General features: G+C 47.3%; 1 protein-coding gene across 6 annotated transcripts in view; it reads left to right on the forward strand.

Annotated features, from left to right (window-relative positions):
• Positions 1-3,974: 3,974 nt before the first annotated feature.
• GFRA1 (GDNF family receptor alpha 1) overlaps positions 3,975-16,913 on the forward strand; it is a 220,357-nt gene continuing 207,418 nt past the window's right edge. Inside the window, exons 1-4 of one of the 6 annotated variants that reach the window (XM_070260481.1) lie at positions 3,975-4,543; positions 5,399-5,692; positions 6,529-6,822; positions 8,029-8,112. In XM_070260481.1, coding sequence (XP_070116582.1) covers positions 5,653-5,692; positions 6,529-6,822; positions 8,029-8,112 — 418 coding nt within the window. In that variant the 5' untranslated portion in view covers positions 3,975-4,543; positions 5,399-5,652. The other 5 variants (XM_023638784.2, XM_070260476.1, XM_070260493.1 and 2 more) reach the window with 5 other exon arrangements.

Here is a 16,913-nt window from a genome sequence, read left to right on the forward strand (position 1 = left end):
CTTGACAGCCAATAAGAAGACGCCGTTTGCAAATAATGTTCAAAAGATGTATCTTAATATAGTCAGCCTGGAAAAGGGTTTTGAAATCTGAGAGCAACTGGCTCTTCCTGTATCACCGAAGGGCAAATGCTGAAGCACAGCCTTAGAAGGTGAGATCTGTGTCAGCATTATAGACCCTCCCACCAGCTTTCTGGGTTCGAATGATGACCATTTTCTCATTTTCCTAAAACATTGCACTAGGTCTTATGTGTTTATAAAAGTTTTTAACACTTTTGGGTCAATTCTGCTTTTAAAAATTTGCCTCCAAGGATGAGGGCTTCAGTGTAGTTGTAACCTGGGCCTTCTAAATCCTTCTCTCTCAGAGAGAGGCACATTTCTAGATGATTAGAGAACTTCAGGTGGAAACGTTACTCTGCCTCTGGCTTTATGCCTTAAAATATGACCTAAGGCAAGCTATCATTTCCCAGAAATGAAATATGTCATATGTTACTATTAAAGTGAACCAGAAAAAGAGCATTCTATTACAATAATGGGTTTTGTTAAAAAAAAAAAAAAAGTAAATGTCAAATCCCCAAAGGAATAATACATATTTGATACTATTATTGGAACAGCAATACCAGTAATTGCATGAGCTCCTCATATTTAGTATTGTTCATATAGTAAAGGGATTTTATGTAAACCTTTCAGTAGAATTATTGTGTCAGAGGAAAATGAGAAACAGCATCACTCTTTATTCACGCAATCAATATAGTACATTTATTGGGATGACTGTGTGTCAGTCATCAGTCTAAATGCTGGGGATGCAAAAAACAAGAATAGAGCATCTTCCTGCCTTCAGGGAACTCACATTCCAGTGGAGGAGACAGATATAGCAACTAACTACAATGCAATGTCACAACAGCTATAATAAAGATTCCAATGGGGCCATGGGAGTATGCTACAAAGAACTATTCATTATGGCTGAAGGAGTCCTTGCTATTCTTAGTGGCCTGTTAGAGCTAAGCCAGATCTTAAAATATCGCGATGAAGCACATATTAGGCAGATGCAACAGCATGGGTGAAAGTGTAACAGTAGAAAAAAAAAACCATGGTACATATATTTAGGAGATGGTGAGTGGTTTTGTGTAGCTACAGAGGTAGGTCTGCCAAACTGTCTAATGCCAAATACTTTGATGGATTAGTTTGAGTTAAAGAAACTTGAGTGATTTTTGAGCAGCACAATTTTACAAAATGAATGTATTTTACATTATACTCTATAGGGCCAAGGCAATGAGAGTAGGAGACAAAATACTGCATGGAAAACTGTCATTCTCACCATGACTCATCTGTTAACTTGAAAATACTCTTACATCAAGAAACGCAGGAAAATTGCTCACTTCACGTGCTTATGGGTGGATTGAAACTAATTTTCTAGCATTAAAACCAATTTCCCACTGAGAAAACATGTCACAGAGGATGGCATGAACCTTTATAATTATTAATAATATTTGATATTTCAATGTCGCCTTTCATCCTGAGATCAGTCCCATACACATGGGAACATAAGCTCCAAGGAAACAGAGATAATATTAATACAGTAAGTCACACTACATTTTTATCTTTCATATTCCAAGGGCTTGCTGTGTGTTTCTCTCACTTTTAGAAGGTAGAGGATATAGCTGTAAGGCAGTGATTTTTTTTTTATTAGCTCCTATTACGGGAAGGCTTAGGATAGAGTCAGGGCCACAACTTTCCATACACAGTTCTCCTCACGAGACCAACTTTTGAGGTATCTAGTCCCCTTTCCTTGGCTTCTTTGCCTGCTGATCTCATTCTGAGTGGAGGACACACCAGCAGTGGGCTGTGTCTTCATGGATTCTTCAACTTCCTCAGCAGAGTAATAAGTCATTATCATCATCATCATCATCATCACAACAGCTACTACTACTGCTGCTCCTTATAAAGTACTCGCTTGATGTCTGCATTATTCTGCTACGTGAAGAACTTTATACGTACACCACGTTAACTAATTTCACACCAACATTGTAGGGTAGAGCTGTCCAACAGAACTTTCCGTGATGATGGAAATGTTCTATATCTGTGCTGTCCAATACGGTAGCCATTAGCCACAGTGGCTATTGAGCACTTGAAATGTAGCTAGCGTTGCTGAGGAGGTGCATTTTTCTTTTATTTAATTTTAATTAATTTTCATGGGAATAGCTGCATGGCTAGTGACTATTGTACCGGACAACACAGTCATGGTGGCTGATGGCTTATTTTTTTCTAAAAAAATAAAGCTCGGTTTTCATCATCAGTAAGAACTTGAGGTGTGAGTGCATGATTCTAAAATATTCTTGAATCTATAAATATTTTTAAAAGAAGCCCCGTATTCTACATTTGGAGAACTTTTATTCCACTCTTCCCCACCCTGTTAAAATTTGATTTAAAAGATGTCTGTGGAATATCAGGGTAAGGAGAGTCATTGCTAAACAAAGAACACTTACAAAAGATGTGGATGATGTCCTTAAATGAAATATCCTTGTCATTCAACCATCCCACGTGGTCAGCAATGATAGGCACTGGTCTATCCGTTGAGAATTGGAATTCCAATAACTGATTTTCCAAAGGGAGACATTCACCTCCGCTTGTAAAACGGAATGGTGAAAGAGGGTTTTATGTTTTGAGTGTCCACGAACATTTACATTTCAGTCCTTGTCTCACTTAAACCACCTCCCCAGGGTTTCTCCGGTTTGTGTGTGAAAATACGGGAATAAACTTCTTTAAATGAAGAAACTGACTGAAAGACATTACATTTCCGCTTAGTCCACCCTGTAACTTAGACTGTTACCACTGCTTGAGAAAGAGAACTTAAGTAGCCCTTGGTTTGAACCATCTGTCGCGAAAATGTGACATATGTTTGCTTTGTTTACTCAACAACCAAGTGTAAACTGATACACTGAACAAAATAATCCGTGTATGGTGTGACTGTGTGTGTGTGCGTGTTTAGGGGAGTGCCTGATGAGTGCGTTAATTTCCTCATAGCTGCCCCGGAGGAACACGTGCCCAGGAGCGCGGAGCAGTGGGATGTCCCTGGGGCTTGGGGCGCGCATCCAGGCGCAGACACACTCCAAACAATGCGCCGCACGCATTCGTGCCGCCGCCACAGCCGAGGGGCGCGCCTGGCTGATGAGCAGTTGAATAGAGAGCTACTCACCCCTCCTCTTTCCTCCTCCTCTTCTCCCCGCCCTTACACCCGGGCCTCAAACTTCAACCAAAGCCTGTGCCCTTTTCAATTAACCCCCCTCCATCAAAACGAGCTCTTCTTTCCTCTCTTCCTCGGCCCATTGTCTAGCGAGATGGGTTTACAGATTTGACAGCTGGGCTCACTCCTACTTGATTCAAACTCGGTTTCCCTGAGAGATGAACTTGGACAACAGGAAAGATCCCAAATACACGCCCTGAGCGGCCAGACCGCCATGCATTACAGCGGGCTCTTCACTAGACCCCTCTCTGGACCTAGCGTTGACTTGAGCGTCCCGGGCGCCCCCCGGCGTTCAGGGAAGGGATCGTGCGTTTGGGGCGGGGTATGGGGGTCTGCAGCACTGCTGAGAACGAGTGGTCCCAGAGACTGGGGTGAAGGGCTGTGTATGTGTTGGACTTTTAAATTTATTATTATTTTTAAATGTACTCTTGAACCAGCCAAGATGGAGGTCAGCTTATAAATTTTCCAAAGCCTGGTCTGATGCGGTTTAAAAGGCGTGGGCCGGGGGTTCCGCTTTTGTCTCCTTGTTCAAGCTTGAGGAGAGAGGTAGAGACTGCCTGTGCATGTCTGAGTGTGAGTGTGAGTGTGCGCGCGTCGGCGTGGATGAGTGGGTGGGCGCATCCCTCGATCGCAGCTCCGAAGGACTGGGTTTGAATGTGTCTTTAACGCGCCAAGTCTTGAGTCACATCAGCGAGTGACGTGGGGAAAAACTTTGTGTTTGGAAGAAGGGTCTGGTTCGATTGCCCTACAACAGAAGAAAGAAAGAGCTCTTGTTGCATTGTGCCCTTTTGTGTCTCTGACTGTGTGTGTTTGAGAGAGAGAGAGAGAGAGAGTCAGTGTGAGTCTGGCAGCGCTCGCGGCCGGCTGCATAGCGCTGCGTGTCCTGTGCGCGCGTGCGGGGTCCAGCCCCAGGCCCCACCGCCGGCTAGTGTGTTCATCTGCAGGGTCCGCGCCGGGGAGCATCGGGGAGGCAGGGGGAGGCTGGCGGTGTGTTGCGGGGTGGCGGGAGCCGGAGCAAGCCGAGGGTCCTCTGGCAAAGAAATCTGCTCTCCGAACCTGCTTATCCTTCGCGCAGCTCCCAGTAACCACTAACATCCCTAACGGCCATCAGAGCTGGGGGCTCTCTTTGGAAATCGTGCTGGCCCAGCTCGGTTCTCCCAGCTCGCGAAGATTACCGCATCTTTCTTCCTAGCGCAGAGAAGTGAGTCTGGGAAGGGAAAGAGGGGGCGGGGACACCCCCCAACATAAACAAACAAGCAAACTGGCTTTTCGCTGCGGCTGGACACGGTCGATTGAGTCCAGGTTGGTGGGATTTGGAGAGTTTTCTCGTTCCGTCGGTTTGGGAACCTATTTCCGCTCTCCCACTCCCCGCTTCGCCTTTTGAAAACGCCCCTCAACTTTGGGGCCCAGGGGCGCGCGCGGCGCGGGGCTGCACCTGCCCTGGCGCTCTGGGGCTGCCGGCCAGCGCGCTCGTCCGGGGCTTTGGCATTGATGCGCCCGAGTCCTGAGCACTGGGCTAGCGCGTGTGCGTCGCGCACGCCAGGGAGGGAGCGGAGGACGCACGGCGGGTAGGGGCTCAGGAGCTGTGTTTCGGCCTCAGCCGGGACGCCGGTTCCCCCTCCCCGGCTGCCTCTGAAAGGAGACAGATCCGGGAGGAGGGGAGACGGCGACAGGGGGCAGCGATTGGTGGTTTGGGTGGGGAGGGCCGGCGGCTGGGAAATCGAGCTGGCGCGAGGAGGGGGCGGCGAACTTCCCGGGAGAAGGGGCTCTTTCCGCGCCAGGGCTGGCGAGAGAGCTGACGCCGCCGTGTGCTTCGACTCAGGGCAGCGGCCGTCTCCGCTCGCAGCGCTCGGAAAGTAACGTTATTTATTTATTTGCTCGCGTTCAGCCTCCTGGCTTGGACCCGATAGACACCCCCTTGGACTTTGGGAGTCTGCGTCCGACCTCTTCAGCCCCCACCCTGCCCGTGCGGGTGGCTCCCGGGAATACACGCACATGCACCTCCCGCACCGCCTCCCCGCGCCCCGACCCTGGTAGGGGTGGGCCCTCACCCGGGCGCTGGAAAGTCCCTCAAGGCGGGAACAAGGGTGGGTAGAGGGGAGGGGGGGAGGATCCAGTGCTCTCGGCTCTCATTTCAAAGCGCGCTCTCCCTTCCAGGTTGGATCGGACCTGAACCCCTAAAAGCGGAACCGCCTCCCGCCCTCGCGCCAGCCGCCCGCCCGGAGCTGAGTCGCCCGCGGCGGTGGCGGCGGACAGAGTTGAGAGTTTCCTCCCGCACTGGATGGAGCTGAACTTTGGGCGGCCAGAGCAGCGCGGCAGTCCGGGGATCGCTGCATGCTGAGCTCTCTTGGCGAGACCCAGCGGCGGCTCGGGAATTTTTGGGGGGCGGGGACCAGCTGCGCGCCGGCACCATGTTCCTGGTGACCCTGTACTTCGCGCTACCGCTCCTGGGTAAGTCGAGGCTGCCGCTAGCTTTCTTAACACGCTAAGTCTTTCCGAGGGGGTACTCACTGCAGCCCCCTCAAAATTGCGGCACGGGTGCTCTGGGTGTGGGAGGGTGAAGTTTCATTTTGGGGAAGGGGATCGTGAATCGTCAGCACCCCGGGCCTGGGAGGCGGTGACGGCGCGGCACTTGCCCGCAGCTTTTCGTGGTTGTTTTTTATCTTCTGTGGTTTTTAATGGCCTAGCCTGGCAGGGATTTAAGGGGTCCGAGCTCTCCACCCCCGGGCGCGGCGCCACTTGCGAGTCCCGGGGAGCTCGCGGAGGCGCGGCGGGCAGGTGGGGTGTGGGCGAGCACTGGGCTGGGAGAGCAAACTTCGAAGGGAAAACTTTTCCCCGAATAGCGTTTCGGCGCTCCCCGCCGGGCCGGCTGCGGACAGGGCGCCGGCGCCCCGCCTGCTGTCCTCTTCCGAAAGCCCGCGGGCTTCAGCCGGGCCCGGCGGAGCGAGTGGCTGGAGCTGGGGGCGGCGGGAGGGCAGCCCTGGAGACCAGGCAGCCTTTTGCGCACGGCTGCCCCGGGCGGCGGGGCCGGTGCGCGCAGTGGGCAGCGCACACTCCGGGGCAAACCGCGAATGGCCCCTCAAGCCTCACGGGCCTGGGGGTTGGGGTATGGGGGAGACCGAGGCCGCAGGAGGTCCCCGGGCGGGAAAATGGACCCTCGGGCGTAGAGGGGCGGGTCAGCTCGCTGCGCGGCGCGCCCCTGAAGCCAGGTCAAGCACCGCTCTCCCCCGGGCAGGGGCAGCGGGCGCTGCCCAACATTACTCACGCTCCCTCCCCTCCACCCGCAGACGTGCTCCTGGCGGCCGAGGTGAGCGGGGGGGACCGCCTGGATTGCGTGAAAGCCAGCGATCAGTGCCTGAAGGAGCAGAGCTGCAGCACCAAGTACCGCACGCTGAGGCAGTGCGTGGCGGGCAAGGAGACTAACTTCAGCCTGACATCCGGCCTGGAGGCCAAGGACGAGTGCCGCAGCGCCATGGAGGCCCTCAAGCAGAAGTCGCTCTACAACTGCCGCTGCAAGCGCGGTATGAAGAAGGAGAAGAACTGCCTGCGCATCTACTGGAGCATGTACCAGAGCCTGCAGGGTACGCGCGGACCGTCCTCGCCCCCCGTCCCCCCCAACCAAGCAGGCGGGCCCCTCAGCCCCCGGTCACGCTGACCTCATCCTCTACTCGCTTCTCCCCAGCTGCAGAATGAGGACCTTTCATTGGCCCCCAGGGACAGCGGCAGCTGGTGTTTGCTGCTTCCCGAGCAGCATTGTCAGGGCCTGGTTGTTGGAAAACCCATGAGGGTGTGGGGGACACCCCCGGGACCCCGCTGAGCTCTCTGAAACCTGGTCAGAGCACCGGAGTAGGAACCCATTAAAGGCCACGCGAGGACCCTGCAACTTCTCTCCAAGGAGAGCTGGCTTCAGAGAATAATAATACAAAGAATTGCCCTGCATCTTGGCTGCAGTTTTCCCCCTTTCTTCTTCCCTTCTGTCCATTCTGACATGAGATAAAGAATTAAGTATAAAAGGTCCGGTAGAATCCGTTCTGTCTTTACCCCTTTCAAACCCCATCAAAGACAGATGTGGGAAAAACCATTTGTCGTTTTAGATTAGCTGAGGCTTGAAGCAGCTGGTATGGTTCAACCTTGGTTAACAGAGAAGTGGCTTAGCTATAAAGGTCCACTTGTCACAACCATCCGTTCCAATGGGAATTCTTTGGTCCTTGTGTGCCAGAGGTGGCTCGTGTTTGTAAATCTAACACAAACATCCAGTGCATTCATTTTCCACTGAGACTCACACCAATAATTTGTAATAGCAGATTTGACCTCTCAGCTGCCATTTTCTCCAGAACCTATTAATGAAAACCTGTTTCAGAGGCTGACTGTTTAACAGCCTGGGTACTTGCTTTCTGACCCAATGCCATGTTTTGAGAGCAAAGAAATGGGAGCCTCTTTTGGGTCACCTTTCTTTCATTGGCTCCTGGAGGCAAGCTGGGCTTGTGACGTCACTGGGTTCTTCCTCTCTGATTTCATTCCTTTGCAAAGAGTGGGAGAGTTTTCTGGCAAGATCGGGCTGGGTCGCTCTCCAATGTTTTCATGGCACTCTGGGGAGAGCAAGGACAACAAAGGCAGAGGGAATGAAAAGAAATAACCATAGCCAAATAGATGCATTTGAAATCTTTGAAAGTTTCAGCATCTTTTTGTTACACAAGCATAACATAGTTAGAATTCAGTCAGTAACAAAAACTGCGTGAAATATGTCTGTTTTCCACATCTGAGCCCAATCTTTCTGTTGTTTTTAGGAAATGATCTGCTTGAAGATTCCCCATACGAACCAGTTAACAGCAGATTGTCTGATATATTCCGGGTGGTCCCATTCATACCAGGTAAGCAGATTTATACTTCCACTCTGCTGCCTTTGCCGGCTTGAAGTCTGTTGGCTTGCATTCTCTTTGGCTCTCAAATAGTGTATAAGTAGATAGTTGAATGGCGCAGTGTTTCTGGGAAATTAGAAATAGGATGATGATAATGAAGAGGCAAAATGCCTAGAGATGATTGTATGACTTGAAAGTAATTCTAAATGAAGTAATGTGCTATGGTGGTTTGAAAGAGGGTGGAGGGAGTGACTCGGTTGGATTTTTTTTCACATTAAAATATGATTGGCCAACTCTTGCAAAGGGAGGGCCACTTCTGTCTGTAGGTGGCAATCGTATTCTCTTTTTGCTTCTACATACCTTATACAGTGCCTCCCTGTAAATGGGATCTGTTCAAATGATGCCACTTACTTAACGAGACGTTTGAAGATAATCTTGGATTGTTGAAGAATTTTGGTTGGACTCACTTGTCTGCCTGTGATTTAAAGGATTCAGCTCTACCATTTGTGAATACTTCTTTTGTTTCTAAATTTTCCTGAGCAAGTATGCACGTATATAGGAGAATGTATTGCTGTCCCAATGGCCCTTCAAAAAGTATTCTCACTTCCCATGGTTGGTTTGGTCTCTCTCTGGAATTCTACATTTGGTTTAGAAGTGAACTTAGTTTTAGAATGAAGTTTTCCATAACATCTGCATTCAGAAACCCCATAAATAATGAGCAAAGCAGGAATTTCTCTTAATGACATACAGATTCCAGACTGGTGTTGTCTTTATTTGTTTACAGTTAAGAAATTTTCTCAAGTGTATACGGCCATTACAGATTATATGTTTCTCAGTGGTTAAACGTGGTGGTTAATGTTGAATTTGATTCTGTGGGATAACGGTTTGTTACTGGTGAGAGTGTTCTGGCTTTCTAAACATTTTCCTTCAGAAAGCGGTAGAACCAGGAGAGTATATAAACTACTGATGTTGTGTGTGGGTGTATTATATATACATTCATTCATTCACAAATATCCACTGAGCACCTACTAAGTTCTAGCTATTGGGATTTTGCAAGTCGGCCAGACAAATGTTGTCCCTACCTTCATGAATCTTAGTGGCAGCCAGCAACTGACGTTTATGAAGCTCTTTTTATGTGCCAGGCACTGTATCAAGAGCTTTCCATCATTAACTTATGTAATCATCATCAAGTGCTTCTTCAGTATTATTATTTCCATTTAGAGATGAGGTGATCGAGGCAGTGTGAAGTTAGGAAACCAGCCCAAGATCACAAAGCTCCTAATGGGCGGAATCAGAATTTAAACCCAGATTTGTTCTATTCCAAGCTTTTGTAACGCCTTCCCCTTGCTACCCAGAGTGTGGTCCTCAGACCAGCAGCATGGACTCACTTGGGAGTTAGAAGTACAGAATCTCAGGCTCCGTTGCAGACCTCCTGAATCAGAATTTTCAGTTTAAGATCCCTGGGCAGGGGGCTTCACATACACATGAAGCTGGAGAGGCACTCCTCTGCATTATTCTGTCTTTTGGTTTGAAGAAAAGTATGGATTTTGTGTGTTGTGTGTGTGTGTGTGTGTTTGTTTCTGTTTTAGGATAAGATATTAGGGGGTGTGTATATGTGCACACACACACATATATATCAAAAGCATTCATACGTTATTCTGAATAATGCTGATAATTACTACTCCAGATCCCTACTAATGCTCTCTGTTCCCTTGGTCCGGACTGGATCGTGGCTGAAACAGTGGAGGAGAGATGCGCAGACAAATGTATGTGACCCTCTAGGCCCTCATGGGAGCAGGGCTGGAGGAACTAGGATGGGGTGTGGCACATGGGGTACCAGAAGTGAACCTGGCCTTCCCAGTGCTTTGGGGGGCAGCACCTCTTGCCTGCGGCCTGCCTCATGGAAGGGTTACTCCTTCGTCTTTGTACCGACGCCTGGAAGGATATGAACCTCCCCGTGGACAGTGAGAGTGAGGAAGCAGGCAAGGAAGAAGCTTCATTTGGGTTTTAATTTCAGAACTGCTATGAGCTGTGGGACTTTAACAGACTCATTTTCCCTCTCTGGGTGTCTCTTTTCTTAATATAATGAGGCCACTGGAGTACACAATCTTCAGTCCTAACAGCCCAGGATTCTGAGGGAAGATTGAGGTCACCTCCAGAATCCCTCCACTGTGCTCTTGCATTGCAATTTCAGTTCTTGCTTTCATGCTACACTTCAAGTGGCTTGGTCATCCTCGGATACCACTGGTTTTCTGAATTTCTTTTAGGAGTATTAGAAATTCTTCTGCATGAACAAAGTCTCACTCATTCACTTTTTGAATCCCTCTCTCAGCCAGGTTTCTTTTCATAGCAAATATGATCCTGAGTTTGTGAGACCAGTCCTGCTGAGAACCAAAAAGTCATAATGAATTAATCAGAGCCAGGAAGGCCTTGTCTTGAGCTTCACTTTATATCTCAAGGGCATTTGAATTTAGGTTCCAGCACTAATGAGCTTTGACCTCTGACAGTGACTGTGTTCCTTAAGTGGGTATAAGAAAGCCAAATGGAGCCTTGAGAGGTTTTAAGTCTTTGAATAATGCATATTATCCAGTTTGGCATTTGTAGAATGAAGAAGGACAGAGAAACAAGATGATAAACGTTGCTTTTCATGGTTTGAATTTGAGTTTCTAGAACATCTCTTCTGTCTTGAAAATCTCTCAGAAGAAACCAGGACAACAGGGCCTGTGCCTTTCACAGATATGGTAGCAATCAGTTTCCATATTTGGATTTCTCTGCCCAATGTTAAGGGAATGTTTATCTACATACATTAAGTGTGAGCTGAATCCTCTCACCGAGCAAGACATGTTTGACGTTCTTGCGTTTCCATTTTCTTTGGACTCCTCAAGCCCACAGCCATCTTTGCCATTGTTTACTTATGACCAGTGAAAAGGCCTTATTGAGGTATTATCTCTTGCCTGGTGGGAAAAAGGAAGGGAACAAAAATAAGGTAGAACCTAAAAACTGTCCTGTGTGTTCTGAAGCGGGAGCTGCAGAAGGGAAATGAAGCAGGCTAGTCAGGCGAGAATTACGGTGGGAGCGTGGAGGGACTATTCTTGTGGAAACTTGATAGCGGAAGCGTTTGGCCTCGAAGGTGCTTTTAAGGGCTCGAGAGGAGGTGCCTTTTCTGTGGGTTGATGCCGGTGTGGTTTTTAGGCGTCTTGAACATCAAGAATCAGGCTGTGAGTGGGAGTACACAAAGGAGAAAGCTAGCCCGTGCAAGAGGATGTCGAGGAGAAAACACACAAAAGTGTCTTGTGAGCCAAGAGGGCAGAGCTGTGTGGGGGCGCCGGAGGCCCAGAGGACCAGCCAGCGCGTGGCGTTTCACATCTGCGTCTCTCTGCCCTGTAACCTCCGTTCCTCCCTCGCCTTTTCTTCTTCATAAAAGTTCAAGAAGCAGCAAGAAGTAAATAGTGATTTGGAAGGAAGATGAACCTGTTGGCGATGTTTTTGGACTCTCTGGAGGGGGAGAACAAAGCAGAAATTTTGAAAATACAGTGGGTGCCAAGAAAAGCCTGAGGATGGGGGATCAGAGGGAGGATATAAGAACCTCTGTAGCAGCGAGAGAAAAAGAGGGCTCCAAGGTTTAGAAGTATTGATCGGGAGGTTGGATTTTGTAGAGAAGAGTCAAGTGATGCCAGGCCTTCCTCGAATATAGTCGAAGTTGGTGGTATTGCAAACGAGAATCAAGTGGAGAGATGGTAGGGAAAGAGTGGTGTTAGGATTTGAACATGCTAAATCGGATGTGCTGAAGGACCAAGTTCTAGCTCTGGCTCTGTCATCATTTCCTGCTAAGTCCCAGGAGTTGCTTAGACCTTCCCGGGAAGCCTTAGGATCTTGAGATTGGTTCCCAAGTAGTAGTTGGAAATGGTTTGCTCCAGGATGCCCCTCAAAAATGGGGATGGCCCCTATTTCTGAATGATGCTGTGAATAACTAGCCATGTCTAGCATTTCTGTTTTAATGTACCTTCATATTTATGGCACTGTTTAAAAAAGCTTTCTTAAAAATTTTACGTGTTGAAGGAGAGCCTTCTAAGGTCATCTGCTGTCTTGTCAAATTGTGATGAGAGAAGGGCTTGTAAATACCAGCTGCTAGGGTTGTATGGTCCTTTCCTTTGCAGTCAGCTGTCTAAAACAGCTCTCTAATCACGTTGTCCCAGAATTTGAGAACGCCGGTTAGTTCCTTGCTACCTTTTCTGGCATATGGTAAACTCCTTAGCAGGCCGGCTTGGCCCTGCCCTCCTTCTCCAAGCCTCCTCCCCATTACCTCCTCTCCACTCAGACTCCCTGAGCAATCCATTCCCCAGATGTTTCATATACCTTCACTTCCTTGCGCCTTTGCACATGGCTTTGCCTCTGTTTGGGAAGTTTCTATTAGTTCTTCAAGACGAAGATCAGACTGCATCTCTGAGGGCCATGCTGGAAATCCCCCAGCCAGGCACTTCCACTCAGAACTCTCAGGCTGCATTCTGCTCTTGCCTTTATGATAGCTGTTAATCACAGCATATCGAGAGGACTTATTTATGTGTCTGCCTTTCCCACTGCAAAGTCAGAGACTCGCTTGTTGTGCTGGGTGTCTGCTCAGCATGGAGCATCCTTCCTGGTCCTGAGTAGGCGTCCCGTTAACCATGGGGGTTGAATATCAGAGAATAAGGGCCTTACAGACTTAGTCTAACCCTCTGCTTTTACAGCATTGAAGCTCAGAGAGGGGACGTGGTTTGGCCGGGGCCACACTGCTTGAGGGTGGCTTCCAGGACCTTTGCCAGAACATGGCGCTGCCTTAGGAAAGGCCAGCGTCGGCTTCTTTCTGTTCTCTGTACCCTCTGGACAAACTTCATCCATTCCTAAGACCTCAGCTACCACTTACACCAGTGCCTCAGAGCCTTGCCTCCCACTCCAGCCACTCCTGAGCTCTAAACCAGTGTTTCCAGCTGAATCCTGGACAACTCCATCTGGATGTATCTCAGTTATTTAAAACTTGGAGCATTCAAAATGGATCTCATCCTCTCTCCCCTTTTCTCCTTACACCCTTCTCTTCTGGAGTCTCCTGTCCCACATGATGGCATGATCTGCTTAAGTGATAAGCTTCGAGGTCATCTCTACCCCCTCTGCCACCCTCACTCCTTTGGCTGGATCCATCATCAAGTCCTGCTGAAATTACATTCCATCTTTTGTGCTGCTCTCCTCTCTTCATTCCCTTCGTATTCTCATCTTATCTCTCACTTCAACTTTGCATTGGCCTTCTTACTGGCCTGCCTGTGTCTAGTTTCTCCCAATCCAACGTGGCCTCCTCATTGCCAAGTCTTACCTTAGCACCTTGGTGGCTTACAGAAACCATCTGGCTTCAGTCTTCATCCACAGATTCTTCTACTAATAGCTTTTCTGTCTCGCCCCAGTTGCCCCGTGTCCAGATAAGCTGGGTTGACTAAGTGCTGTCCCACCAGAGGTCTGGGCAGCTTTGTGCCTGCACATCTTTGTACATGCTGGTGCTGGAGAAAGAACTCATGCTCTGGAGTTCCACCGACCTGCATCCTCGCTCTGCCTCTCACTTTGTCTTGGGCAGGTCATTTGAGTTCACTGTTCCTCAGGCTCCTTAGATGTAAAATGAGATGATGACAATGCCTACCTTATAGGTTCCTGCGAATTAAAGATGCTATATTTAAAGTACCTAGCATAGTGCCCGGAACATACTTGGTCCTCAATTAATCTCAGTCATTTTTAATGCTGTGCCAAGGTTCTGTTAGCTGTTGGCTTGCTCCTGACTCTAAGACTGGGACTCCTTGTAGCAGACCATATTCCCTGATCATGGAACAATGTTTGTACATCTTGAAAAGGATAGCAATCCGGAGACTTCAGAAAGGCTGCTCATAAACTACCTTGGACAAGAAATGAAAAATCTATCCTCTGTCTAATGGGCCCTGGAGGAAAGTCTTGTCTCTTAATAACCTGGTTTGAGTCTTACCTCCCCTTTGGGGAAGGTCTCCCTTATTCCTGCTCCGAACCCCCTGTTCCTGTGGGGCCTGATCCGTATGCTCTTTGGCCGGAGGTGAGTTTGCTGCAGCTGGTGGTCACCCGGGTGGGAGCTCTTCCTGTGCTTAAGGATTCTTGTGATCAGCCTTCCCTTCTCAGCTTGACTGACTCCCATTCTTCTCACCTTTTCCCATAAATCTTCTTTCCAGCGCCCCTCGTCGCAGGAAGAATTACTGCTCCCCGAGAAGGGCATGCCTTAAAGTTGGGAGATGCTTCTGTCTCCACAGGCTGTGCTAAGTACACTTACATTTCACTTTCACACACCACTACTTTTGGTTTTTATTCTCTCCCTCTCTGGCCCCTCCGCAATCCATTTTCTTTTTTTTTTTTTTTTTTGTAGAACAATAAGGAATTCCAAACAGGTAAAGAAGGAAAATGAATTTAAATCACCCATAGTCTCAGCTCCCAATTATAACTACTGTAAACGTGTTGATATGAGACTTTAGATTTTTTCCCTACATATATGAATCTGCATATATATGTGTGTATGTTGTGTGTGTGTGTATATATATATCTTATTTTTTTGAAAAATGGAGTCATAGTCTACACATACTTTTTTTATTACCCTCCTGATGACCTGAGGAATCTGTGTCTTTTTGTGTCACTGACCACTTCCTAAAGGCAAATTTTATTATTTAGATTAACTGTCAACCTCAAGAAGTTTCATGAATAAACCAGCAGGTCATTCCAGTATCTAGATACTTATGGCAAAGGCCTGAATGTTCCAGTGAAGGCTGTGAAAGTAGAAGACAGTCAAATATTTTGCATAGAGTCACTGTAGGTGCTGTTACCAGAAGAGGGGAGATAAAACATCAGTGAGTGACAGGTAATTGGGTGAACTGAAGATTGTTACAAGGTGCGCAATTATTTATAGCCAATGTGTCTGTCCTCATTCCTTCTCCTTAGTCCTCTGAAGTATTTCTTTCTGCCGTCTCTTAATTTTTCTGCTGTCTTAGCTTGTTCTTTCCAAAGGATGTCCTGTTTTTGTTCTTCAGGATACAGTACTGAATTCTCAAGAGAAGGTATCACATCCAGATTGTTTGGTCCAAAGAGTACTGGTCCAGGAGTCAGGAGAATGGTGTTCTGCTTCCAGCTTTACTCCTAACTTGCCGAGTGACCTTGGGCAAGTGCTTCCCCTTCCTGAGAGTGATCTAGTCCTTTTGTAAAATGAGGGCAGGGGTCTAGGGTGATCTGTAACATATTTTCCTTCCTTCTCGAAGGGCTTGCCTGTTGAATCATGTATTATTTTGAGACTTAACTGTTTTTCTTTCTAGCGTTTTCTTCTTACCAAAGAAACTTGTGAACTTGCCATATATATTTTTCATATTAATAACATTTATAAAGCATGATTTATTCAATATACTCCTTACTTTGAACCAGAATGTATTTAAAGCACCTCATTTGAGTACATGGAAGAAGATAAAACAAAATAAGAAATAAGTGTAGAAAATAGGGATGGGGAGAAAATGAAGCCAGGAGGGAGTTCAGTAGACAAAAGGCATATCATAAGATTATATTTAAACAAATTAACAACAAATTTAAACAAATTATCGGAAGTGCTATGTTTGTTTTACAGGGGGATAAATAAAATCAGTGGACTGTCGATGCAGTCAGACTTTTAGAGGTCGTTCTAGTCCAATCCCCTTATTTTACTGATAAGAAACTGAGAGTTCCATAAATTTCTAGGACAGTAGAGCATAAATTGTGTAGGACAGTGATGACAAGTAAAATTAGGTGTGTGTTTGTTTTTAAATTGATATTGGAAACTCTCCCCATCCTGGCATTTCCCCGCCCTGTTTAAATTGTCCCTCACCTGGCCGGGTCTGTGCCCGTTAGCATGCCACTCTTTGTTTTTATGCAGTCAGGGTGAGAACCACAGCTTCGGTTAATGGGGGAGTTGTCCATTGTTTCGGGATTGTTGCGAAACAAGGGTTGATTAATAGGTGTCTGGCAACAAGAACCAGTGGCCGGAAGGTTAATTTTCGTATCTTTTGGCCCCATCAGAGTTGTCTGCAGGGGAAAGTGAGAAATCGTTTGTTACTTTAAGCCCTCTCAGTCCTCGGATTAAAAAAAAAAAAAATTCATCTTTCATCTGGAATTTTTTGTTAAAGAAGGTAACCACTTCCCGTAATTTAGAGACTCAACTAGCTGGGTCAGTGATGGAAACGAATGGGTGATTTGCATAAGGGGCTAATTTATTATGTCCCCTGGGCATTTCTTTCATCTCTCTTTCCATTCTAATTAATGTTCTAAGAGGGTCTATCACCATATCAGAAATTAGGGGTGAAAGCAGCCATTGTTAACCTTTATTCTTCTGATTTTTTGTCTTCTGTGATCTTTTAACCATTTTCTTTTCATATCCAGGGATTTGCATAGATAAGGCTGGGAGTGTATGGAGAGGAGATTGTAGGGGTGTGCTCTTTGTTGATCTTTGTTCAAACAGTAGGTTGTTGTAAAAATAAAAATGACTCAGGATAGCTCTCCCACCGCGGAGGGATTCGCAAAGCATACGGAAGGGTACAACCGGGGTGCAGAATTGCTTCTAAATTCGAGCCCTCTGAAGCATCCATCTAAACTGCATACACACACACAGATCTAGATATATTTGTGTGTCTGCCTGCTCACGTGTGTCTATTTATAGTGTGTGTGTGTGGACGTCTATATCATTAAAAATTTTGGCCCCAAAAACGTCTTCCTTGACATGTGTTTCAGTTGGTTCTGGCTGTGACAAAGGCAGCTGTGTGTGA

The sequence above is a fragment of the Equus caballus genome, chromosome 1, assembly GCF_041296265.1.
Source record: "Equus caballus isolate H_3958 breed thoroughbred chromosome 1, TB-T2T, whole genome shotgun sequence".
Classification (NCBI taxonomy): Eukaryota; Metazoa; Chordata; class Mammalia; order Perissodactyla; family Equidae; genus Equus; species Equus caballus.